The sequence below is a fragment of the Mastacembelus armatus genome, chromosome 14 (genome assembly GCF_900324485.2).
Source record: "Mastacembelus armatus chromosome 14, fMasArm1.2, whole genome shotgun sequence".
Lineage (NCBI taxonomy): Eukaryota > Metazoa > Chordata > Actinopteri > Synbranchiformes > Mastacembelidae > Mastacembelus > Mastacembelus armatus.
In genome coordinates this window covers 12,331,657-12,357,935 of record NC_046646.1, presented here as the reverse complement: position 1 = coordinate 12,357,935, position 26,279 = coordinate 12,331,657, and the positions used below count along the sequence as shown (strand labels likewise).

General features: G+C 40.5%; 2 protein-coding genes across 5 annotated transcripts; both read left to right on the top strand.

The window, feature by feature from the left end:
• Window positions 1-555: 555 nt before the first annotated feature.
• Window positions 556-8,954, top strand: paxbp1 (PAX3 and PAX7 binding protein 1). The gene is made up of 18 exons (XM_026329060.1): window positions 556-989; window positions 1,190-1,312; window positions 1,867-2,079; window positions 2,537-2,758; window positions 2,860-2,960; window positions 3,172-3,395; window positions 3,728-3,917; window positions 4,829-4,952; window positions 5,593-5,695; window positions 5,897-6,012; window positions 6,135-6,334; window positions 6,424-6,571; window positions 6,689-6,810; window positions 6,915-6,991; window positions 7,105-7,171; window positions 7,398-7,544; window positions 7,961-8,115; window positions 8,238-8,954. The coding sequence occupies exons 1-18, from the start codon at window positions 680-682 to the stop codon at window positions 8,356-8,358; spliced, it is 2,763 nt and encodes a 920-aa protein (XP_026184845.1). The 5' UTR covers window positions 556-679; the 3' UTR covers window positions 8,359-8,954.
• A 250-nt stretch (window positions 8,955-9,204) lies between these two features.
• Window positions 9,205-25,779, top strand: slc7a1a (solute carrier family 7 member 1a). Of its 4 annotated transcripts, none has more exons than XM_026329064.1 (13): window positions 9,205-9,459; window positions 15,634-15,908; window positions 15,990-16,172; window positions 16,307-16,465; window positions 17,426-17,603; window positions 17,790-17,923; window positions 19,132-19,354; window positions 19,910-20,049; window positions 21,355-21,457; window positions 21,836-22,035; window positions 22,239-22,390; window positions 22,476-22,584; window positions 22,957-23,141. In XM_026329064.1, the coding sequence occupies exons 2-13, from the start codon at window positions 15,722-15,724 to the stop codon at window positions 23,139-23,141; spliced, it is 1,953 nt and encodes a 650-aa protein (XP_026184849.1). In that variant the 5' UTR covers window positions 9,205-9,459; window positions 15,634-15,721. The 4 variants fall into 4 exon arrangements, with proteins under 4 accessions (XP_026184849.1, XP_026184846.1, XP_026184850.1 ...); XM_026329061.2 differs by having other exon boundaries at window positions 9,216-9,459; window positions 15,630-15,908; window positions 22,957-25,779; XM_026329065.2 differs by lacking the exon at window positions 19,910-20,049 and adding an exon at window positions 20,705-20,841 and having other exon boundaries at window positions 9,220-9,459; window positions 15,630-15,908.
• The last annotated feature ends 500 nt before the right edge of the window (window positions 25,780-26,279 follow it).

Below are 26,279 nucleotides of genomic sequence, written 5' to 3'. Positions count from 1 at the left end.
TAGCTCGGATTTGGGACACAGCAGAATAAAGGCAGTTTCAGTGATCAGGCTTACATTTGGTTACACAAAGGTAAGATTGATTAGGGAAATATACCACACAAGACTATGATATGACAAAAATAATTTCCTTACTGCAATCTCAAAGAAAGACTTGCTAACATTATTAAGGTGTATTTGTATATAACAGTTAAACCCACCATCTAATGTTGTCGCGAGTGTCACAAATACGTTATTTTGCCTCAAATAATGTGGTACATTTGAACTAAAATTGTAAAAATTATAAATGAAACATTAAAATCAAATAATAAATGCATACAGAAAACAAGTTATATGTGTACTTTGGAAAACCCCTAATGAACAGAAAACAAACAAACCAGCAATTTTTTTCCTAGTTAGACTAAGATAATATATTAACAACAAACGTCACTATTCATAAAATACAGTAGATAGTCTATTCAATTCAATGTTACCTGTAACTCCAGTTTAGACCAGTTGGGGGCAGTAACGTGCAGATGTACGTCTCCACTCTGCTTCAAATTTTGAAGGCGAAGAAGATACGCAATCTCTGACAGAAAATGGCTGCTTGTGAGTGTGTGAATAACCTCCTGTATCTTCAGTCACACTTTTAAAGCATTTGACGACTGGGCATGTACTGCTGCACTTAACAGAGAGATACGCGATGTTTAAAAAGGCGAAACGAGCTAACTTTCGGCGGAGGAATGACTCTGACGAGGACGAGCAGGAGGAGGGTCAGCAGCCTCCGGTGGCGCCGACGCCGTTCGGGCCTGCAGGGGAGGAAATCCCGTTTATGGAGACTTCCAGCAACAGCATTACCGGGGCACCTGGCAGCACGGATACCTGTCACAGCAATGGCCTACAGGCTAACCTGAACATTGTAAGAGTCGCCAAGAAGGAAAAGAAAAGCAAAGATATAGCTCCGGTGCCAGGGCCCACGAAGGCGAGTTTGCTGAGTTTCGACGACGAAGAAGGTAACGCGATGCTAATTAGCTAGTTAGCTAAGGTAAACGCGTTTACCTTTCAGGTTTTATTTGTGCGTGGCGTACCTAAATCCATGTTATAATCTTCGTTAAGTGTTATGGCTTTTTCTTGATTTGGCTTCACTTGTGTGGCCACCACCAAGTTAACTGGATGATGTTGACTCTTTTTCCTGCTCAATTGTTTCAAACAGAAGGATCAGAGGTGTTCAGGGTGAAGAAATCCAACCACAGCAAGAAGATTGTGAAACAGCTGAAGAAGGAATATAAGGAGGATTTGGAAAGGTCTGGTTGTGTCAAGCACGAAGCCAAATCAGGTGGGACATCCCATTCTTGCTGTACATCATCTGTTTAATAAGATAAGAAAAATCTTTGTTGTCCCACAGTTGGCAAATCTACATCGTCACAGAACCAAGTAAGGCACAAGATAAAAAAAAAACAATAAGAGCAGAATAGAAAAAAGTGAAGAAATCAAGGTATTTACAATAAAAACAATATTAAAAATGAAATATACAAAGCGAAATCTGACTTATTGCACTCTGGTATATTGTATGTTTACAAGTTAGCTTGGCCAGCATCCTCCCACCACCTGCACTGGGTCAAGGGGACTTCTCAGTACAGACCAGACACTCTTGATCAGTTTGTCCAGTCTTTTCCTGTCCACTGTCGAGATGCTGCTGCCCCAGCAGACCGGTTCATAGAAATGGCTGATGCCACCACTGTGTCAAAAATGGTCTTCGGCTGTGTCGCCTGTACTCCAAGAGACCTCAGCACACTGTGTCGTTTCAATGGCTGTAACGTAAATGTGTTTTGTAATTTGTTTTAACTGTTTTGCATTTGACTCATCTGCTTCTGTATCCTGTTTTCCCAGATGCACCAACTCAGCCTTTAGTTGCCATCAAAGAGGAGGTTACTAGCAGAGCGGGTAGTGAACAAGGGGAGGAAGAAATGGAGGTGGACAGTGCTGATGAGCAGGAGGACGACACGAAGAGTCAAGGTGGCCAGGCGCATAGTCAGGTGTCCAGGAGCAATAGCAGTGGAGCAACATTCAACACTATTTCCTCCCTTGGTAGCCTGAGACCAGGTATAATGCACACATTCAGTTTTAAACGATTCTCCAGTGTTTTTCAGCGTACAGTGCTGGCACAATCTTGTTTGGAACAAATAGGCCACCTCCTGTACTTCTTACATGCTGTACTTGATAGTTGAGTACTGTATTTTCTGGACTATAAGAGCAACTATTATTCTGGTGCGACTTATTTTCCAGAAAATACAGTACTTTTTCGTCACGCTATTTATCAGGAAATATCAGTGAGTTTGGTTTTAGTCTTTTTTTTTTTTTTTTTTTTTCTTAATGAATTCTGGTGCAAATCTTACAATGGTACTCTTCTCTGCAATATTTGGTTTTTTTTTAAACTGTCACTGAAATGCTTTAATCTCCATGCATGCAGCACCTTGCTTCCAGACTGGAAAGACTTTTTTGGTGGTTGTATACACAACTTTGCTACATAGCTCTAGGACTTATTTCTCTTTTATTCTAGGGGAGATCCCTGATGCAGCGTTCATCCATGCTGCCAGAAAGCGCCGGCAAATGGCTAGAGAGCTGGGGGGAGAAACTCCACTGATAGAGACAGAGGCTCCCAAGAAACGTCTGGTGCGAGAAGACCAAGATGTTAGCGATGACGAAGATGAGGAAGAGAAGAGGATCCGCTTCAGCGGTGTCAGGAATAAAAGCCAGAGGCAAAAGATAGCTGAGGAGATAGGTACTGTACAAAAATGGTGTGCTGACCATTTATTGATTCTGTGCTACTGTGTTCATTCGGTTGTATCTAACATATATAAACATCCCCTCTCACACACACAGGTATCCAGGGTAGTGATGATGAAGCACTGGATACAGGTCAGGATGAGGAGGTGAGCCGCTGGGAGCAGGAGCAGATTAGAAAAGGAATCAGCATACCCCAGGTGAGCTGTACTAAATCACATAACCAATGTCAAATATATCAATTTGATTTGAATAGTTTAAAGTCCCTTTCAGCTCCTGAGAGTTATGATGGTCATATTTCATAATTTTATATTGTAAACAATTAATGCAAAAATATTATAGATAGAATAATTGATTGTGCAGGTTGAAGTGGTAAAAGCATCATGTGTTTCCCTTGTGTCTAATGACTAGGTCCAAAGCACCCAGCCTGAGGACAACACAGTCTACTATCAGAACAGCTATGAGAGCCAGCCCTATGGCTCGTCCTACAGCATGGCTTTTACCTACAGTACTGTGGCCCCGCAGACTGGCAAGCCACCCGGCCGGGCAGACAATGGCTCTGTCCACTATGTGGCCCCTATTAGTGATCTAGCCCCGGTATCCACTGATCTGGTAAAGAAACGCCTGCGGGATAGGTAGGTTCAGTGGAAAACTGCAGCATCATCTAATAATCAGTCTTCAGCTCAGCTGCTGCCATCTTGGTGTGCTGTGGCCCTGAAGACCCAGCTACACATTTATGGGCCAAAGAAGGAATATGGGGTTCTGGAGGTGGGGGGTTACATTAGTGCTCATAAATACATGTTTTTTGTTTTGTTTTACTGGGAGTGCATTGTTTTATGATGTGTTTATTTGATAGTCAGACTGTCATTTTCTGTGTGGTAGCATTTCAAATAAGACTAGTTTTGTTTGGCCCGAGACCTTTTTAGGTCATCCTTACTGTCCCTCCCTGTATGTGATGTGTCTGTAGGCTCAGCCAAATGTGTGCAGGCCACAACGCAAACGCCAAGCGCTACAAGCAGATTGAAGAAGACCTAGCTGCCTCTGAGAGCACCATACAGCAGCTGGAGGCCTCATCCAATGACAATGCAGATCAATATAAATTCTTGCAAGAGATGCGAGGGTATGTTGGAGACTTGCTTGAGTGTTTCAGTGAAAAGGTAAGGGAGAATTTATCTGCTGTGTAATTAGCTGTTCTCTGTTTTGTCTTATGTGGATTTTAGAGATAGAACCAAAGGACATTTTTGTGTCATGACGCATCAATTGAGAATGATAAAAAGTTCATTTGTATTGATTTGCACAATGTAATTATATATGTAGTTATAATTAATAATACTCTTTTGCAAGCCAGCGTGGCTGCAAATGAGTTACTTGGAGCACGCTCCATGTAAATTCCAGCTGATTCACTGAACTGAACTATCACAAATAGAACTCTGCTATCTTACCTAAGCAACATACTGTTGTATGTTGCAGTTGTTTTTTGTATATTAAGAAAATGCTCCTACTTCATAAGAAATTGTATTGTTTAAAGTCTATTTAAACAATCACACAAAATAAATGAACAACATAAGTAGGGTTGATACACAAGTGTATGGTCTATAAAAGAAGATAAGATAGATAAATAGTTCATGAAATGATGAATCTGAGACATCATACACATCTATACCTAATCTGTGGGAAAACCCACTTAGTAAAATGCATGTCTAAACAGAATAACTTAGCCTTTGTCCTACAGCGTCTACAGGAGTGAAGAGAGAACTGGCCTTCCAGCTGCTGACATGTGTTTCCTCAACCACACTTAAGTCTGTTTTTACCCTGTTAGGTTACATTATGAAGGAAAAGCGACATTAACCAACCATTATCAGAATTACTTCAGCATGGAGTCTGTAATACAGCCTAAGCATCTTGACTGGAACTGAACGCATGAGATACCAAATTTTCACCCAACGCTAGTGCAGTTTTGCTTTTATTGTCCATTGTGCTCCTCTTGTCCCTCCAGCAGGATGTCTCTGTGACTCGGAGCCCCACTTTGGTTTGGGTCAGAGGTCACAGAAAGCATCATATCTTTCAGGTGCCTGCTGTCCTGGAGCTGGAGGCTGCCATGCACCAGTTACTAAGGCAACGGGCCTCACGACTTGTCCAGAGAAGACAGGATGATATTAAAGATGAATCGTCGGAGTTTGCAAGCCTTTCAAGTCAGTCCATCTTGAAGGTTTTTATGATTTATTTGAACAGCCTCGTTAGTTCTGTGTGTGTGCGTGGTGTTTGTGAGTGCGTGTGTGGTTTACATTCTTGTCTCCCACTGCCCCCTCATGAGTGTGATTAAGGTTAATATGTGACTTTGAGTCAGAGAGCATGTATGTACATGGGAGATGTTTTCTTGGAGGAGCTGTTACAGCTACTCTTTAATGGCTGAGTCTCAAAGTCAGCTGGGTGGTCAAGTAATGAGCCACTAAGTAAAGATGGCAAAAAATGTTCTCTTAAGTGACTTCATCAGTCACTTTCACTTTAACTTGTAAGCTGATGCAGACAGGTAAGTGAGTAGAACATGAGTTAATACTAAATATTACTTGTATTTGTACTTATGTACTTACTGCTGGTTGTACATAACAGATTAGCCTTAGGTCCATATTTATTATGTAAGTTCAAAACAATCCTTTTGTCTGTAACTTGCCTTTTCCATTTCATTATTTTCAACACATATAGTTTAGATGAATCAAATTTTGAATGTTCTTTTATGTTGTGTGAGATGTTGAGCATCCAGAATAAGAAATAGTTTATGGCTTTGTCACAGCTTTTCATTACTGGTTCTAACACGGCTCCTGTCTCTTACAGATAAAGCTGTCATGGCTCCTAATTTAGACTCATTTGGACGAGACCGAGCAGCATACCAGGAGCACAGTCGTCAGAGGAGGATAGCAGAAAGAGAAGCACGGCGGTATGAAACTAACTCGTACTCAAAGATTAGAATCCAAAAATCTGCTGCTGTTAGTTTAACAGAAAATAAAAACTATTAAACTTTAATTTCGCTCGTCACAAAAACAGTTAAGAGTCTTGACTCTTTGTAGCCATGTTACAGATGATCACAGATAAAATATTCTGTACTGGTTTTAACTTTTGAGCTTGTGGATTTGTGCAGAACTCGGAGGCGCCAAGCTCGAGAGCAGAATGGAAAGAGGACAGAGCATAAAGAAGGTTTATCCTCTGATGACGAGGAAACCTCTACAGACATCACCAGCTTCAACATGGAGAAAGGTTCAGCTGCACCTATTACAGCCTTAATGATGCTAAATGGGAATTTTGTTGGTCAAATGGGATTTAACAGACAACACAACACATCTGTAACTCCTGCCTAACAAACCTTTCGCCCCCTCCAGATCGTATCATCAGGGAATGTAAGAAAGTGTTTGAAGACGTAGTGGAGGACTTTCATTCTCTTGACTTCATCAAATCCCATTTTGAAGTATGGAGGCGAGACTATGCTGACTCCTACAGAGACGCTTACATAGGCCTCTGTCTGCCCAAACTCTTTAATCCCTTAGTCCGCCTGCAGCTGATTACATGGAACCCTCTTGAGGTAGGGCACACGTGTGTTTTCAGTTTCACCTTTTCTTTTTCAAAAGAGAATTCTAGAAATTCATTAGTTTTCTTTATTCCCCTGTGCAGACACAGTGTGCAAATTTCGAGTACATGCTCTGGTTTGAGTCGCTGTTGTTTTACGGCTTTGAGGAGCACAGCACGTTGCAGAGAGGAGACGGGGATATCGGCTTACTGCCTGCCATCGTGGAGAAGGTCATACTCTCCAAACTGACAGGTAGAGAAACCTGCAGCACTTATTGTACTAAGACAGATTTCAGTTGTTTTGTGTTGCAAACCAGCACAAACTATATCATGTACATCTGTGTGTGGTGTTTGTGTTTGTGTTTCTCAGTGCTGGCAGAGCAAGTGTGGGATCCGCTGTCAAGCAGTCAGACAACCAGACTAGTAGGCTTTATTCAGAGACTAATGAAAGGTTACCCTACTGTGCTGCATGGGGACAATCGGTACACACAGGTACTGTCCGCTTTCTTAACGCACTTCATCAGTGAAAGAACAGAATAGTTTGGCTCTTCTGGTAATTTATTGGAACTTCATGGATTTCTCCTTTTCTCCATTAGGAGCTTTTAAAAACTATTGTCTTAAGGACCAGGCGGACTCTGGATGAAGATGTCTTCCTTCCACTCTATCCTAAGAAGTATGTTACACAATTAACACTGAAGGTGGTCTAGTTTTTTTTTTTTTTTTTTTTTTTCTTGTGTCCCACTGATGACGCTTAATGGATTAAAAGTGATTCTTGCTTTTGCCCAGTGTGTTGGAGAACAAGAATAGCAGCCCTTATTTGTTCTACGAGAGGCAGTTCTGGTCCTGTGTGAAGGTATGTGCAAAGATGGAGCAAAAAGATTTTTTTGTTTGTTTCTGCTTTTTATTGCTATACCAATAAGCTGTGCTGGACACTAGGCATCTGCAACAGTATATGTGTCTCTGTCTCCATAATATGGTTTATACCCAAACCCACATATGTCAACATTTCCTTATGTGGCGGCTAATAGAACTACTGTCCTTGTGCAGTATATAATCTGTGTTTTTCCATCTTTGTGCAGCTGTTGGGCAACATTCTGCAGTGGGAAGGCATCTTATCCAGTTCCTGTCTGAAGGACCTGGCTTTGGACAGCACTCTCAATAGATACATTCTCTCTGCACTGCAGACCACAGATACAGCAGAGGACAATGTTCAGAAGTGCCAGAAGGTAGGTGTTACTTTTGTTTTGTTGTGTTTTCTTTTATGGTGTGGGTTGTTTTGCAGAGAAAACTATACATTGTATTTAGCCATATCACTTTGTCAGCAGAGAACAGCATTATTATGAGCCAGTACAACAGTACTTGTTGCTCTTACATGGTCTTTTGCGTTATGTAGTACTAAAACATGAAAGTATGAATGGCAGTTGAGGTGTTCTCATGGTTCAGTACAATTTGAGAGGTTGAAACATTACATATGGGTAGTTCACATTATCTAGACATTTTCTAGCACTCTTGCCATCTGCTTTCCATCTTTTCTCTCCAGTTTTTTACAGCTGACAATAGCTCCTGCTCAGCCAGGCAACTTTGTGACTCTCTAAACAGGATGACAAAGCTAGTGTTGAACTCTTCATTGTTCCTTGTTCAGGTGGTGGAGTCTTTGCCAGCGCATTGGTTCTCTGGGCTGAAGAACCAACAGACGCTGCCTCAGTTAGAACCATTCTGTCGCTACCTCGCCCACCTGGCCAACTCGTTGTACCGCAGTACCATGGGCAAGTCTGATGTGGAACGGCGCACTGCCAAGTAAGAGGCTTGTTGTCTAAATTTGGGAACCTGAATTTATTTATAGCGCCCTCTCCTGTAACAGTATCCAAGGTGCTTTGCGTGAGATTCAAATTCTAACTTGTAACTTCTAATGCCAACAGAGAACAAGTCAAAGAGGTTGTGAAGATGTTGGGCCACATGAACGCCCTGGACCACATCGTCACCGTGGCATCAGAGCATGGCATTAAAGACATCAAAACACTTTTGGAAGCCAAGTCTTAGAGGAGGACATGACAGCAACAATTTTTCATTCATCTTTTGTTGTGTTCAGCACATTCGAGGTTCCTGAAATACTGCTCAAACGGAATCAGAGAATGGAAGGTATAAAATCTGTAAATATTGTGAATAATGTATAGGCAAGCAGGTGTGTTGATACACACATCAAAACCAGACTGATGCTGAAATGAGGCCTTGTGTTGTCAGCTCATACAGAATAACTATGCTGACAATATTTCAAATACATAATTTATTAGGAGTAAACATTTTGTTGGCATGACTTCCTTTTTGGAAAACGTCCGATCTGTAAGTTGACACTATATTCAACCTTGGCTTTTTGGAAAAACTGCAGAACCGCTTCATTTCTCTTACGCAATCTACTTTTCCATATGTGTGGGGAAAAACCTGTAGTTGTCCAAAAGGTGGACAGTGCACACAGGTAAAGGCTGTTGATATAAAGAATGTTCTTTGATCCCCACTTCATCCTTCGGTACTCCTGTCACCTACAGACTGCTCCGACGGCCAGAGCTCTGTATTCAAGGTTGTTAAGACTTTTGTTTTAGTATTTTTCCCCTGTAAATAAAATTTTAATTTGAAAGATTTCTGTAAGTTTTGATTTATATTTCAGGTGAGTAATGTGAATAATGACAGTGTCCCACCCCCAAATTTGAAGCTCTTTGCCTCCAAATCTTGTCATTCAGCTACAGACATTTTACACTTTATCAGTCTCAAGTCCTTTTAGTCCTTTGAAGGTTTCCACAAATGAACTTGTATGAGGATGATCATTCTTGACAAAGTTGATGTGAAATGATATGTTAACAGTAATTTCAGCCGCTTGGGGTTTTGGCTCAGATTCAGGGTAATGACTACTGCAAACTGTAATAATAATGAGCAGGCGTGGCTCCACCATCTTATGGCATTAAAACCAAGCAACACGGCCCTTGCGTTTCTTCTTACCACCTGCCAAGAAAGACGTATCACTTTGCTGGTCAACTTGGGTCGAGTTTAGTTTAGATTTTTGCAATTTTCAAATTTATTTTTTTTTAATCCTCACGGAAACTCCTCAACTTGGATCGCTGCTTCATGCGCTCCCTCCGGTTTTACAAGGTACAGAACTTTGGAGACGCTGCACCACGAAGCTCCACGGGCGCACATGAGTCAAGGCGTGTGGATTAACTGGCTTTATGCTACTAATACATTAAGTTGGTGATTTTAGGGTTACACTTACCGAAAGGGTCCGTGAATACGCGTAACAACCGATCCAAACCACTTCCTCTTTTTTTTTTTTTTCTAATGAGAACAGTTTGTTGCAGCCTGCATGTGTTTGTTAGAAGTAATGTCACGACTGTACTCCATAATTACACTTTGCCTGAAAGTTACACCTCAGCACTTGAGAGTTAGGTTTGATGGTTTAATATTGAGGTGTTTCAGAGTGAGTTGTGTGTAACCATGACCGTGGAGTGAAAGGGTTGGTTTCTGGTGTGTGTCGGGGGCTGGGTTTGATTGTGTGATTGAGTTTTACGATGAGGATGTTCTGTACTCAAAGCCGATGTGAAATCAGAAGTGTGACAAGTGTGCGCCCATGTGAGGAGGGTGGTGGGTGTTGGCTCTTTTCAGGACTGGAGTGAGAACGGAAATTGAACACAGAGAGAAAATAACATATTAATAACAGAGCTGCAATCATTGAAGTAATTATCCTTAGGCTTATACTCTTAGTGTTATCAAAACAAAAGGTAAACAAAGGTGTGAAGAACAGACCTTACAGATACAGATATGAGCGGCAGGTGTTCTGCAGTCAAAACCCCCATTGGAAGTTGCATTTGTACGTAGTACATAGATGTAGTACAGTGAGAATCACGATTATCCATCTACAATGTTGTAAAAGTATGAGAGTAAACTGTACAGTAACTGTGCCAGTCACGTAGAACAGTGTAAATGACTGTAGTGTTATCAAGCCTTTGGAGTGGTCCTGTCATGTATAGATAGATGGAGGTATGACTGGTTTGCACTAGAATTTAGCTTTGGAAAATGTAGCTGCAAATGGCATTTATGTGACAGCCTGTTAATATTGTTTTGTACAACAATAATCATTATAAAATAATGACAAATATATTTTACAATGTTACAGTTTTTTTTTATATATTCTAGGTTTAATTTCATGTTTTAAGAATGGCTAAGTGAAAAGAGTTGACCTTTTAGATCTCGATGGTAACAGCTCAGACCAGTTCTAGTCGGTCTAACTTTAGCCCATGTGTAAGTGGGTCAGTAGCGGGTGAGTTGCTGACTGCAGGGCTGCTTGTATCCAAGACAAAGTGACTACCGGAGCTCTCCAGGTTCACTGAGATTCTACGGATGGTTTCAGCATGCCAGGGCTTCATGTTTCCTCTCTGCTGCCTCTCCAGGCTGCTTGTCGGTTTAGTCAACAGCACTGGTATAAACTCGTAGTTTCCTCTGAACAGTGTGGAGTTTTATGTCTAATTAAGATGAAGCAAGTTACAGTGCTGCTTTGACCTCTCAAATGTTAGTGACTGAGGCTGCAGCAAATAGACAGTGTGTACAAAACAGCTGTCAGCTGTTCATTGCAATGTTGGGCAATAGTAATAGACAGTGTACGTCCAGGCATATTGAAATAATCATGTTGGAATAGAAACAGATTGAGATTCTGAGAATGTATTTTGTGTTCAGCAGGCAGTGATCCCCCTGAATGAGCCTTTTAATTGTCAAATGACTTGTATGTTAAAATATACAATTGTAGTTTTAATCTGTGTAAATAATTAGTTAGGGCAATCTGGTATAAAGAAAACCTGTTTTTTATGTTAAACTGTATGTCAGTATATTATAGGTTAAAAGCCTTTTTGTTTGACCCATTTTCTTCTGAATAGACTGAAAGTATTGGATCTTTAGGTGAGTGGTTTGAAGAAGTTGACTGATGAAATTATCATGGAGCTGAAGGTAAGGTAAGGTCAATCTTTGTTTCCTAAAGTATGTGATTATTTCCATGGCATGTGTGCGTTAGGTGGTTAAGAGTCGGGTTATTGTCTGTTCAGTCAGGTGAAGGGCACTTGGGCTCTCAGTTGTCTTTGGTTATAGGTTCCTAGTTTGGTTTTTTATAGACAAACCCTGTCTGCCAGCATGATTAGCATGCACACAGAATGTTCAAATGTGTTTTGGTGTCTTTAAACGGGGACACTCTTTGACGTACCACGTTAGTCGAGTGTTGTCACCACTCTGCTTTATTCATATTTGTTTTTGGCTGTGGCTTAGCCTGCTCCTGACAAACAAGGTGACCCATGTGAAACCACCATCATCAAAGCCGATGGGTCATGCAGCACATGGGTTTGTGTACATGTTCCACAGGGGACCAACTGATAAAATCACCAGAACTTTATTGCAAAAATAACCAGTCATCAGATAGCAGCAATGTAGATAGACTATTCATATTCTCATGTGCCTTTAATAAAACAAAGCTGAGCGGCACAAAGGCGTGTGGGATGGGAACAGATGGGAAATGTCAACAAACAGCTGTGTCAAGACTCCAATGTTACATCGACACCTATAGCAAGTGTATCTGTCTGAGCTCAACTGTCTCTGAAACAGCGAACAAAATATAGAACTACATCCATTATAGTTTATTGTTTATTCCATATTATACAGCACAATGCAACAGGAGAGACAGGTTGCTCAGGAGAGAAGTATCAACAGTCTGTGGAACCAAGAATTTGTGTTTGTTTAAGCTTTTCCATGTTGCAGAGTGACTGATCTCCAATGACCTTATAAAACATATTCCACGTATTATTTATCGTGTCTTTAGGAGGTGCAATTGCTGCTATAAATCCAGTTATACTACTTTAATTGGTTTTTACAAGGTTTTTGTAACCTTTGGTATTTATTCTTGTGTATACAAGCAGTTCATTACAGTGCATTCCAATAAGACACACATGAATGAGTACATGTGCTTGCATGCATGAGTGACATCAAACCAAAGGCTTGTCTTGCAGCAGATCCTACCATTTGTTAGCAGTAACATATTTCTGTGTGTGTGTCCTGCTCGGACTAGCAAAGCCATGTTCTTTTGTTGTTGTTTTCTTTTTTTTTTAAGAGTGGGGAACATTCTCTAGTCCATCCATCCATTTTCTATACCTGCTGTTTCCTTAACAAGGGTCACGTTGATCTGCTGGAGCCTATCCCAGCTCTTTTTCAGGTGGAAGGCAGGGGTACACCCTGGACAGGGTCCATCACAGGGCCACATATAGACACACAACCTCACACACTCACACTCACTCCTATGGGCAATTTAGAGTCACCAATCAACCTGACGTATGTTTTTTTTGGACTGTGGGAGGAAGCCGGAGTACCTGGAGAAAACCCACGAAAGGGCAGGTTGCCGCGTTGCGAGCCCACGACCTTCTTTCTGTGGGACAACAGTACTAACCACTCAGCCACCATGCTGCCCCACTAACTAGTCATCTGGTAAAATAGTTAACAAATGTCCCATTAGCATGTCATCATGTGGTCTGATGAATTGTGGTGACAGAAGACTAAGCAGTTATATAACCTCTGCACCCAGGTTAGTGGGAGGTCATATGAGCGACTCTCTGCTGTGTTCTTGTGTGTGTTTGGTGCTGTAAGAGCTTTATGATTACCCTCAGCTATTTGAATAGTATTTCCACTTTAAGCTTTTGTTAATGAACTTTCAGAATTTTGCAATAACATAATACACGAGTCGTTAAGTAATCAGCTACTTAATTATTTGAGCTGAATAAAACTACAAGCACAGGCACAACAGTCTTGCTGCTGCTGGTTTACTCCAGTAATTTTTAAGTAGTGGCAGTTTTATTACAGTTTATTGTTTACAGATGAATGAAATACATCTCTCTAGACCTGTTCAGGCTAGTTATTACACATAATATATACTGATTATATGATCCGACCATTTTCTATACCTGCTTTTTCCTGAAAGCCAGGGTCACGGGGATCTGCTATTGATTATAGCCTATTGATTATATGATGATTTATTTATTTTATCAGTTTGAGAAGTTTGTTGGATAAACTCTTTTCCGCCTCACACCCAATAACAATGGCTATAATGTCCAATCACATTGTAACTAATTTTTAACTCCAGTTACTAAAATGTCCTCCTTCCTTTGAGTAATTTCACCATTTCTGCTTAAAAAAAAAATGATTATGGGACTGATCAGAGGACAAAGCTCTTAGTAAAGATGGAAATACAGTGTGTACAAATGTTTATGATTTCAGTGTAGTAGGACCTCACAGCAAGAAGGTTCTGGATTTGAAGCCTATATGACCCTGGAGCTTTTCTGTGTGGAGTTTGCATGTTCTTCCTGTACCTCTTTGGGTACTCTGGCTTCTTCCCCAGTCCAAAGATGTGCAGTTTTAGGTTAGGTTAATGGGTGACTCTTAAATTGCCCATAGGTGTGAATGTGAGTGAGTATTTGTCTGTCTCTGTGTGTCCGCCCCAGTGATTGTCCAGGGTGTACCTGCCTCTCTACCAGTATCTGCTGGGATTGTCTCTGCCCCCCTCCTGCAACTCTGGATGTTCTCTGAAAAGCACTAGATGACGGATGCATGCGTTTCGGTTTAACAGCTTATTGTTGAAAGGTCAAACATTGTCAGGTTTGACAAATCATTTTACACTGCATTGTTTCGAGTAATGTTTTCACTAGGGACAGTTTTCATAAACAGTAAATATAAAGCCGTTTAGTTGCATTGTATACTATTATTATGGGAAACATGATAAACCATTTCCTATAGGTTTGCTATTGCCCACATTTTATAAATACAACAAAGAATATGTACAGTATAACATTTTTACACTTATAGAATTTATTTTTAGCCTTTTTGCTATTTGAATCTATGTACAAACATTATTTCTAAAGGTCAACTAGCATCACTGCTATCACAAAACAAAAGAGTAGTGAAGGAAAAAAGTCAGCACCTTATGTGGAAGTTTCCATGAGGTGTGACATTACATGACCTTTCTAGGTTTGTTTCCACATGTCAGTGGGTTCTGGAGAGGTACCATTATCTAGAAATAGGTTGCAGTCACTTCCATGTGAAATATCACAGTCCCATCGCAGACCTTCACAACTTACTGCAGGACATTGTTTATGCACCCTCCCCTCTTTTTTCCCCCCCTTTTTATTCCTCCATCCGTCCTTCACTTTTTTTTTTCAATTTGGAATATGAGCTCAGTACTGAAGAATGTGCATGAGATGTTGGACTTACTGACCCAGAGAATTTTCTCAGCAGCTACTTAGGGAAGACGTCTTAGAGCTGTGTTTGGCTCTAAACAGTGGAGACAGTGGGCTGCTCATTCCTTCCTCCCTGTTTGAAGTATTTCTATATGCGGGTTCTTCAGAAAGTAAAAGCTACCAAAGACAGACCTGTTCCAAGCAATAATACTTAGAGTCCCTGCACTGGTTCTATAGCATAGTCTGATTTATGTCTCTACACTGTGTTATCTATAAATATTTGTATAAAAGCCAATGTGGGCTTTATCATCCCAATATAGGGATAATGTAAAGTTTGAGAAAACAACCTGCGGTGACATGATTTTTCTGCTGATGTCTAACCATTAGGTATTTTCAGGTATCTGTTTACTTTGAGCGGACAAAATAACACTCATTGTTTGCCCTGCGTGTCCCCAGGCAGGTTTAATTAAAAAGTTCTGGTAAATTTTATTTCTTCTACTCTGTGTAGGGTGTGACGCACCTCCACGGCATGTGTGAAGAAAGTGTTTTTGTGTCATGATTTATAGTCCTCCTTGTGTTGAACAGCCTGTTCGAGGGCTTTTCCTCGTCTCCTGTGAGTTGTGTTGTGTTATGTAACCAGTGTATGTATCCAATGTATCCAGCAATAAGATGGATTATTCTTGACGCCCCTGTTTTTTTTTTTGTTTGTTTTCTTCCTTTGGCTTGTAGTCACACATTGTGTATTTGGGTTATGCTATATAACTTCGTGCTACTTACCACAAGCTTATCAAGCATACGTGAACCCCTTTCCCCAATCTGTAACCACTGTGTGACCAGATGCTGTAAATGTGGCTTCTGTATACTGTGATACAGACAAGCTACTGTACCAGGGCGAGCAAACATAGTACAGACCTGAAGTATATATTTGTGTTTAAATATTCTTCTGTATTTTAGTTTAAAAGTCGGCTCAGCTCAGGTCCAGCTAATGCACAGAGGAAACAGCAGCGTAGTGTGAGAGACTTCGTTTAATTTCTGTCCTTCGTCTGCCTTGTTCTTCGCTTCTAGATAGGGCGTGTTTGACCTCTCTCCTATCATCTCTGGATCCCGGTCAATCTTCTCCCCCTCCCCTCCCATCCCTGAGGCACTGACAGTGATCCATGGCGCTGCAGAAGCTTCTGCGATTCGGGAAGCAGTTGCTGAGGGTCAAGGTGGTGAACTGTAACACGGAAGATTCTCGTCTGTCTCGTTGCCTAAACACTTTTGACCTGGTGGCTCTGGGCGTAGGCAGCACGCTGGGCGCTGGCGTCTATGTGCTAGCGGGCGCTGTTGCACGAGAGAATGCAGGTATCAGAACTGTAAACAACGAAAATGTGTCTTGTGAGAAATCTTTAACTCTCTAATTGTGTGATCTATTGCTCCCCCCAGGTCCAGCTATTGTGCTGTGTTTCCTGATAGCTGCCTTAGCTTCAGTGTTGGCTGGTCTGTGCTATGCTGAGTTTGGAGCCCGTGTTCCAAAGACAGGCTCGGCTTATCTTTACTCCTATGTGACTGTAGGGGAGCTCTGGGCCTTCATCACTGGATGGAACCTCATCCTCTCCTATGTCATTGGTAAACCTTGTGTCCGATTTTAGCCGAGGCATAGGATGTAGTTTATTTCCACATCAAAATAAGAAGATGAGGCTCGGTGGCAAAATGGCAAAAAGTCCTTTGGATCTGTGTCAACTCATCACTTTTCATCTCAGGTACTTCGAGCGTGGCTCGTGCATGGAGCGCCACCTTCGATGAGTTGATAGGAAAGCACATAGAGCACTTCTGCAGAGAGAACATGTCTATCAATGCACCGGGCGTCTTGGCAGAGTATCCTGATGTGTTTGCTGTTTTCATCATAATCATCCTTACAGGTATAAACACTCACTTTCTGTCTGACCCTCTCTCTTGTGTGATCACATATTCTGTCTATGCTGCCAAACAGGGGTTTGGGGCAAATCTCTGGAAAACTGCAATCAATGAGCATTATTTTATTTATGACTCTGCAGCAGCAGTAATGCATTTCTCGTTACTTTACTTACATCCTTTCCAATACTGACATGTACTGACATATCAGGTCAGGTGCTGCAGTTCAGAAGTGAAACGACACTTGTATCTCAGTGGGAGAGGCTTCTCATACTTCTTATCTTTCTCCTTCGTCAAGGGGCGAAAAAACCTTCTTAGCTAAAACGCTGCTGCACAGTTGCACTAGATGGGATCAGAGTGTTGTATTTTATATACATGTTTCTCATGCTTAAGAAATGGTTAAGAGTCTCAACCCCATATCCCCCCCTGACTTCAAATATTCCATAACTTCATTTTCTGCTGAGTAGCTGTCCTCAGGCTCTGCTTCAAATGCAAAAAGGTTCATTTCATGGCTGGTAGTCACTGTGGACATTATTAAAGCAGGGTGCTCTGCAGGAGCAGTTGGCATGACTGTTGGCAGAAACCCCTCCTCAGTTTCTGTCCTGCCTTCATCTCTCAGCCATCAGAGAACTCGGGATATTGTTGAGCCTTTGGGCTAGTAGCACAGATGTCATGACATAGCCCACCTAGGACAGACAGTCAAGTAACAGGCAAAAATGCAGTAACGCAGCATTGCTTGGATTAGAAACTGTAATATTATTACTGTTTTGAAATGCACTTATAGTACTATTACTGATTACTAATGGTGTTACTGTATTGCGTTACTAAATAACATTATACTGCTCAACAGTGGTAAGTAGCATCTCATCCATGAACTTTTAACACCTGACATTCACTACAGTTATTTGACAAACTTTAGTGCACATTTTAATTTTCTTTATCCATTCTTTGTTCTTTTCATTTCTAAGGTTTGCTGGCGTTTGGGGTCAAAGAATCAGCAATAGTGAACAAGGTTTTTACGTGTATTAACGTCCTAGTCTTGTTGTTCATGGTGATCTCCGGCCTGGTCAAAGGCACATTGAAGAACTGGCAGCTAGACCCTGAAGAGATCCCACATGCCAATTATACCAGTAACTCCTTTGTCAAGTAAGGATGTGGTCACTAACTGAACAATCCTTTGCTATGTTTGAGGATTCATCTAAAAGGGTCACTCAGAATAATCCACAGATCTCACTGAAAATTTTATTGGATCTGGTTTGGTTTTTTGGAATTTGGGTAAACTGACCCATTAAAACGGCAAAGTTATATTTCTTCTTTTCTTCTCCTGTCCAGTGTAACAGATGAACTGCCAAGCAAAGAGGGTTTAGGAATGGGGGGCTTCATGCCGTTCGGTTGGACAGGGGTCCTCTCTGGAGCTGCTACCTGCTTCTATGCTTTTGTTGGATTTGACTGCATCGCGACCACAGGTCAGTTCTGCATGAAACCAGAAAATGCTCACTCTGCTAGGCCAGTTTTCTTGTTCTGCTTTGGGTGTGGGGGGCTGGGGAGCGTTGTAACTGGATCTGGAGTTCAGCCCAGCTTGTCTATAAACACCCAGGAGTGTTACATAAGAGGGGTAAGGCACAGAGAAAAAAAAAAAACAGTTTGCTGCCAGGCAAACTGACACAGGTTACAGTTGTAAATCGTATGATTTACATGATTATATATATATATATATATATATATATATAAAACTTTATTTATTTTGTGCAGATTGTGTCTCTTCATTTGTGTAACTTTGTTTAATCACAAGGCCTATGGGCTGTACAAAGAAAAAAAAATGTAGCATGCACAATTTTCTTCCAGCTTGCTTCCATCTTGACCCCCACCCCCCTGGCTTTTCCCACCCCTCTTTTTCCTGAAATCTGATTGGCTAGAGTGAGGTTAGCCTTCAGTGAATACTGGAGTTTTGCCTGAAGCCATTATCCCCTGTCACCTCCACACATACAGCACATCTGCACAACTCTTAACCACTGTTACACCTATGACCGTGGATCTTCCAGTAATTTGTGTGGGTAGCTATTACCTGTCATGAATAGTGTTGGAGGAGAGGATCCAGACAGTGTTATGCACACTCCATGAGCATGACGGGATTTCATTGCAGAACAAGACCTGAGTTTTCCCCTTACGACCCCTTTGCATAATTGCCTGCAGTGGAGTAGCTGGCTGTTACAGTCTTGTGGGTGCACAGGAAAAATAAGCTCCTTGTTCAATACCACGCAAAATGTCTCTTAAATGCTTCTGTTTGCTCGTTTTTTTCACTTTGAATTTCTGCCAACATGTTCTTAAAGGTATGAATGGAGTGTGGAATTCAGGTTTTGCTTTATTTAAAGTGTGAATGGTTATTCACTAACAAACAGCTGATGGAGGGATGTTGGACTGGTATAATATATTTAAGAAAATAACTTATATTCTTTTCCAAAATGAAATGATTTATCCCATTCAAACTATGTACAGGCTCGTTTACATTAAGTGTGCTGTTCAGTCACTTCTATAAAGAAGAGTTTTACCAATCTGGGATTTCTCTCTACCAACATCAAATACAAGAAAAACAGTTTTAAAGACAAACGTTAGCAATCAGTAAAATGATACTTATTGCTTCTTTTACACTGTCTGTTCAACTTCCACACACTAGGCGAAGAGGTGAAGAACCCTCAGAGAGCCATCCCTATTGGCATCGTATCGTCGCTGCTCATCTGCTTTGTGGCGTACTTCTGTGTTTCTGCCGCCCTCACCCTCATGATGCCGTACTACCTGCTGGACAGCAAAAGCCCTCTCCCTATAGCTTTTAAATATGTGGGCTGGGAAGGAGCCACCTATGCTGTAGCTGTAGGTTCTCTTTGTGCTCTGTCTACAAGGTAAGCAGTTACACACAGCTGCACTGGTCCGCCATTACTTTTAACTGTATCTTCATGTGCGTGCAGACTCTCATATTTAGATAGTTGTGTGTTTTGTGTGTGTGTGTGTGTGTGCGTGTGTGTGCATGCGTGTGTGTGTGCGGGACACTATGTGAGTGTATATTTCACTTCGGAAGGCATTTGGTCCCTCTACTAAAAATAGGATTACTGCTAAGAATATGTTGTGCCATCAGTGTACTGGACATGATTTTGTAAGTCTCATGTCACTGAAGGCCAATGCAAGCTGCATTTTTCCTAATAATCTGTTTTCAATGGTTTTATAATGCTGTACCCACATACTTTGTTTTGTACATATTATGAATGATTACTGTTTTAATAGATAATTACATGATTATGAAATAGACATTTTACACGTCATTCGGGTATGAAATATACTGTATGTACACTGCATGAAGTTCATTGTATATGTAAGCTGGTGTCTTCGTTTATATATGTTTCACTGCATTCTCGTGGGTGTAAGTGTGGAGATCATATATCCTGATCTTCCCTCGTTAGCCTGCTGGGTGCTATGTTCCCTCTGCCCCGTGTGCTGTGGGCTATGGCCGATGACGGGCTGCTTTTCAAGTTCATGGCCAAGATCAACCCTCGCACCAAAACCCCGCTAATTGCAACCTTCACCTGTGGCATAGTGGCAGGTGAGACACTAACATGCATGTTTTAAAACTTCATTCATATAATCCAAAACTTCTCTTTTTCATGCTGGAGGGTGGAACTGCACCAGGTTGCAAATGCTCTAGCCTGCCATTTGCAGAGTCTATTTTAAGTGCGTTTTAAAAAAAACAAAAAACCCACCATAAATCAGCACTCAAGCATGAAAAGGGCATCACTAACTGTAATCTTGTCTGACATGGCCAGTTCTCTGGTTGGATCATACCAGACTGAGCTGAGGCAGTTCTTTTTTCTCTGCTTTGCCATTCTTCTGCCATGACACTTTTCTTAGGAAACTTTAAAAGAGACTTGCATCTTGGTGGTGTACCAAACTAAACTGCATGGTGAAATAAAAGATTTTATATTGGAAAGTAACAGCATGTTACGTGCATGCTGAAATCAGGTCATCCTTGGACCAGCATCATGCTCTTGCTGCCTCGATTGTGCAGCCAGTCTGGTGTCTTGCTGCGCGTTCTCCTGCCCCAAATCCACAACTCCTATCTTGCCAACTACATTCATCTTCTGTTGCGAATTCTTCCTCCTTTTTCCCCTACTGATCTTTTTCAATTCTTCCTTTCCCCTTGTTCTGCTACCCTACAACTGTCATCCCAATCTTATGTGTTCCTCCTTCCACAACCCCAGTCTTTTGGGTTCCATGTTCCCCCTACCGCGTATCATCTATGCCATGGCTCGGGATGGCCTGCTCTTCTCCTTCCTGGTTCACATCAGCGAGAGGAAAGCCCCAATAACGGCCACTCTGACTGCTGGGGTTATGTCTGGTAAGATGAAGAGTGAATGTATACAAAGGAGGGATAAAGGAAATGGAGGCTTGTGTTAGTGGAGAGGCAAGAAGTAGAGATGGAGATTAAGATTAAAAGCAGGTATAGAAGTAAAAGAAATTCTGAGAAACTAAATTAAACAAAGGACACAAAAAGGAGAACAATCTGCATTTTCACCTTTGACCTGATGGCAGTCATTGTCAGATGGTGATAACAGGCACAAATAGGCACAGGCATAAAATGTTCCAGTCCATCCAATACAGAAGATTGTAGCAATAAAACCAGGTTGGACTCTAATCATCTTTGTTTTAGTGTGTTATCTGCTTGTTTTCAATTTAAAAGAAACTACATGAGAAATGTTTATGGAAAATCAGAGGATCACCTTGAGAACACATTACATTTCCTTTAATATATAAATATATCTATATATATCTATATATACAAAGTTTTTTAGGATAAAAGTGTTTTCATCTTTCCATCTCTCTTTTTTTCCCTCTTGCTTGCTCTTTGAAGCAATCATGGCCTTTCTGTTTGACCTGAAAGACCTGGTGGACCTGATGTCAATAGGGACGCTGCTGGCCTACACATTAGTAGCCGCCTGTGTCCTGGTGCTCAGGTCAGTGGGGAAGTACATAAATATATATATAATTATATATAGCACCTAACCTGGGACACTGGGTTTGAACCTCCCCATTTTTTTAAAATATTATTGCATGACTCTGAGGTGTGAATCACTTTGGCATGCTGTGTAATTTCCATGTTGACGCTGGTCCAGCTTGAGGCTGAGACACACAGTTTGATCACCACCCCTCTACTGCCACATATTTTTATGAAACTAAATCATTAGTAGCAACTAATGAAACCGTGCACTGCATTTACAATGCAAGAAATGTTATATTAATTTTATGCTACCAGACAAATTATGAATTTAATCTGCTGTTGATGAAAACAGTACATGATATTACAGTTTAATGTGTGGGTCTGATTTTGTCAGGTACCAGCCGGAGCATCCCAATGTGGTGTATCAGATTACCAGTATCCACGAGGAGGTAGAGGACGGCATCAGCGTCCCTAGTATGGGCATGCTGCCTGGTGTGGAGGAACGATTTAGTTTCAAAACTCTGCTATTCCCAGACAATCCTGAGCCATCCACGCTGTCAGGCTGCACTGTCAACGCCTGTGCCTGTGCATTGGGTATGTGATCACACTATTCTTGCTTTCACAGAGTGGTGATAATGATGTGAGGTGCTTTTGTTAAAAAGTTGAAATATTTTTTTATACACATTAAGATTTTGTAGGGTGATGTAAAATATTTTTAGTGATTTTGAGTGTGAAATTACAAGGCCCTCATGCAGAGTTACACATGAAATAGTACAAAAATTCTTGTGCTTCTGCAGGAATGCTGATCCTGATGTTCAGTGTATTGGCAGTGCATGGAGGTACTGCTGTGTGGAGCATCATAGCCCTTAGTGTCATCTTTTTGGTGTGTTTCCTCCTCACCCTTATCATCTGGAGGCAGCCTGAGAGCAAGACGAAACTCTCCTTCAAGGTTTGATTTTAGAGGCTCTAGGTGTAAAATAGTATGTGTAAAAGTAGAGGTTTTAGGATCCTGACACAAAATGTTTGACTTTCAGGTTCCCCTGCTGCCCTTCATTCCAGTGATCAGTGTGTTTGTCAATGTCTATTTGATGATGCAGCTGGACAGAGGCACTTGGCTGCGATTTTCAGTCTGGATGGCTATAGGTAGTTATGGCTCCATTGTTGTTGTTTAAAAGGTAATGCAAATGTGATGATTCTTATGTTTTTAACGTTGACAGCAGTGTATCGCATTAAAAAGCAAACACACATTTGAAAATGGTGGATTTTACTAATATGCACCACCAAGAGATTCATTTAAATGGGCCCTTTTTGCAGTTTGTATTACTCAGTACCTAGTTAACAAAGGATACACACAAAGAAAAATCTAATTAAATACAGCACTTATTTCAAGCCTTTCAAGTTCCTGGGAGGTTGTTTTCAGTCTGTTGGCAAAAGATGACACAACAGACAGGAGGTTTGAAAAAGATTGAAAAAAAAAAACAATTGAATTTTATGCTGGCCAATTTGCTTTTTCAGGTTTGGTGATCTACTTCTGCTATGGTATTCACCACAGCACAGAGGCAGCTATGATCCACTCGTGCGCAGATACAGAGATGAATGACTTCAAGCATGACCATGAATCAGAAGCCATGTCAACAGAAAAGGAGGCCTTTCTTCGAAATGGGACTGACATCAGGGAAGAGGACGACAGGCATTTGTAGGAAGCGATAGAACATGGTGCCCACATTTCATACGTAAGAGTTTTTCTGACAGGACGACTCCCAGTACCTCACTGGTGGTAATCCCTTTTGGGGAAAGTAATGATAAATAACTGATACACTTATCTTTTCCATTGGGCTGCTGAGTAGGACAAGGACAGCTGGTGATAATATTCATGCAAAAAATTGGCATGCTGCATTATTTCAATATTTTTAATGAGCTCACTGCCCCTTTTGCTTGACCTTGGCAGTCTGAGGTGGGAGGGCTCCTGCTGGGGACATAAAACATGGTGTTGCAGGGAGAGAAGATTTCTTTCTGTTTATGCTCGGGTGTAGTTACTTTAGTGAGTGTCTGGGTCACATGACTGACAGTTGAACTGTTTGCTCATGTGGTAACAATTGTAATTTTTGGCTTTCTTTAAGGTAAAACATAATGGCTACTTCATATATCTGCATCATTATAAAAATCTGTTAACACACATCAGTATTAAATGTAGTTTGGTACCAATAGCTTAATTCTCTTAAACGTGCCAATTCTTCTGTAACCAAAGTGGAAATGCTGCTCTAAAAGTCCTCCGTAAAAATGACCTAGCACAATACATACAAGACCAACACAGTTGGCTTGTCAGTGATTTAATTACCCTTGTTCACCAGTAGAAAAAGGTGGACTGTCTAAGTGGGTCAGCAGAGAGCTGTAATGCGTCCTATAAATCTAAAGGATTACACAGATGCCATCTGAATTCACAAAAGGGAAAGAGTGACATTTGTGTAAAGGGTTATGTAGAATGGCTGTACTGCAGACACATCTTCACCAGGAGCAGTCAGGAACAGTCATTAGCCATGGATCTGGCTGCAAATTGTGATGCAGGAATTGCTCGATAAACGACATATCCTGTCAGACTGTCATAGTTAAACAGCACTGAGATGCAGCAATACAGAGAAAGAGACTTGGTGTAAAACATAAAGCCTAAGTTTAGTAATGTTTTGCTAAGTGATGCAACAGATCATAGTGGGCTTTCACAGTGCTAGCTGTTGGGCTTTTTTGCATCTATAGCTTGTTTTCAAAAAACAATACAGCCCAACTTAAAATGTTCAATTTGGAATAATGCATTTTTTTCTCTAATATTTTACAATTTTTAATGTTTTTTTTTTATTACTCGCACACATGATTATTTTCAGATTATAGATCCGTAATATTTACAACTAAGAAAAGCCCTATAAATAATATGACCAGGTAGAATTTTGCCTTAACATTTATTTCCATTAATTATTTTGGTTGTTTTCAAGATATCTGTTACATTTTGTTGTAATGTTTAGAGAGTACTCCACTGATTTACCTTAGCTCTCATATAAAATTGTTGGAGCTATGACACTTTTAGAAAAAGGATCAAAATTGGTGCAGCAGTACCAGAGATGACATCTTTTCTTTAATCCCATTTATCAAACCTGGCAATTACAATACCCAAAATGCAAGTCATCCAGTTTTGGTCAGAGATTTTAATGTGTATAAATGGCAGCAGGTAATGGAGCATCACACTACTACCCTTTGGCAGAAATGAGAAGTGGACTACAGAGGTCTGGAAAGCTCACTTCTTTCTAACTCCATGAGTTTTTTTTTGTTGTTGTTTTTTTTTTTTTTAATATTCACATTTTCAAACTTGTAGTCTTCAGACCCAAACATCACTGATTCAATCAGTCATCTTAGAATTTAGACTTCGCTCAGGTCTCTTGTGGGGCTTCATGAAGCTTTCTGTAATAAAGTATATGTACAGTATAATCAAAATTGTGTATATAAGATGCTGTGTATATTTCTTGCCATAAATTATTTGTACATTAGTGAAAAGGCTTTTTAATATTTTGAAAGCCTATTAATTGTGCATACGTGCATATGTAGGAACATCTGTCTTTAGTTTCTGCTTCTGCTTTGTTGCTCTGTTTTTGTGTGCAACATTTTCTTTCTTATATTGTGTTTACATGATTTTTGTAGTTAAACTTTGTATCCTCAGCGTTGGCAGAATCTCCGCCTTCACCTTCTTTTACCATGTGACCTTATCAGCAAAAAGATGCCATTGTAATACTAGAAAAATGTGAAATATATGACTGGGGTAGAAATAAGTTCCTGAGGATCATAATGCAATGCAGCCTTTCACATGAGGTCTAATAATAACCCGTGAAGTCACATTACTATAGTACTACTATAATCAACCTTATGTCACTAACTCTTCCGGGGCTTTGGTCATTTGTGTGTCTTAACACAACAATACACTTTTTCACTGAGCAGCGCTGTATCTGAAATTCAGCAATAACCACCTATTTGGTGATCCTTTCTTTTCAAAAACAGTCTCACAAAGAGTCAGATCATATGAAAATTCCCACTCTTCGTAGTTGTAGCTGTTTCAAAGAAATCAAACTATTCACATCAGAGTATAACAACAGTCCAACTTTACACTCAACTGACTCAGTAATCTTGGATTCTCCTGCTCATTTGTGAGTATTTGTTTTTCTTGATGTCATTTAAATTTGATTTCCTGTTGAATCAATACAAAGGGATGCATACAGTATGTATAATAAGTACTTGTTATTCCTACTTTTTGTGCCAAACTTAGTGTTTACTTCTGAAATAAATACTGTGTGTAATAGATTTTTTTTTAAAGCGTATATTTCTTCTTTGACGCAGCTTTAAAAAGCTGCAGACCTCAGCTTTCCCCTTACACAGCACGTGTCACATTATTGGGCTCTTGATGTTTCAGATGTGTTTTTTTTTTTGTTTTGCTACAATTACATGGTTTTCTCAGACTTTCTCTTTTTGCAGCCCTTTTTTTGACCTGGCTGTCGTTTGCTGCCAGTATATAACAATGGTGTTTATCGGTGAGTCACTCATATTGACAAGTGTTTATATTACTTTGTCCACCTAATATATAAAAATGAGGCCAGGTTTAATAATATGCTCTGTGCCTTAGAGTCTTATGCATTGAAAAGTGTGTGTAGGGGTTTTAGAAATGTCTTTATTTATCCGAACTTGGAGTCTGAAAAGCAAATAATGAATAATCTTCTGATTATACCAACAAGTTACATCCAATTGCTCAAAGCATAGATACTTTAATACTAGTGTCAATACGTATAATACATGATAGCCTTATA

What these genes read in the sequence shown, in the direction of transcription:
- slc7a1a (XM_026329061.2), top strand. Translation starts at nt 15,722, where the DNA reads ATGGCGCTGCAGAAGCTTCTGCGATTCGGGAAGCAGTTGCTGAGGGTC. An exon ending in TGACTGCATCGCGACCACAG is followed by an intron (nt 17,924 to 19,131) that starts GTCAGTTCTGCA and finishes TCCACACACTAG; the next exon opens with GCGAAGAGGTGAAGAACCCT. An exon ending in GCCTGTGTCCTGGTGCTCAG is followed by an intron (nt 21,458 to 21,835) that starts GTCAGTGGGGAA and finishes TGATTTTGTCAG; the next exon opens with GTACCAGCCGGAGCATCCCA.
- paxbp1 (XM_026329060.1), top strand. Translation starts at nt 680, where the DNA reads ATGTTTAAAAAGGCGAAACGAGCTAACTTTCGGCGGAGGAATGACTCT. An exon ending in AAAGATAGCTGAGGAGATAG is followed by an intron (nt 2,759 to 2,859) that starts GTACTGTACAAA and finishes TCACACACACAG; the next exon opens with GTATCCAGGGTAGTGATGAT. An exon ending in CTTCCACTCTATCCTAAGAA is followed by an intron (nt 6,992 to 7,104) that starts GTATGTTACACA and finishes GCTTTTGCCCAG; the next exon opens with TGTGTTGGAGAACAAGAATA.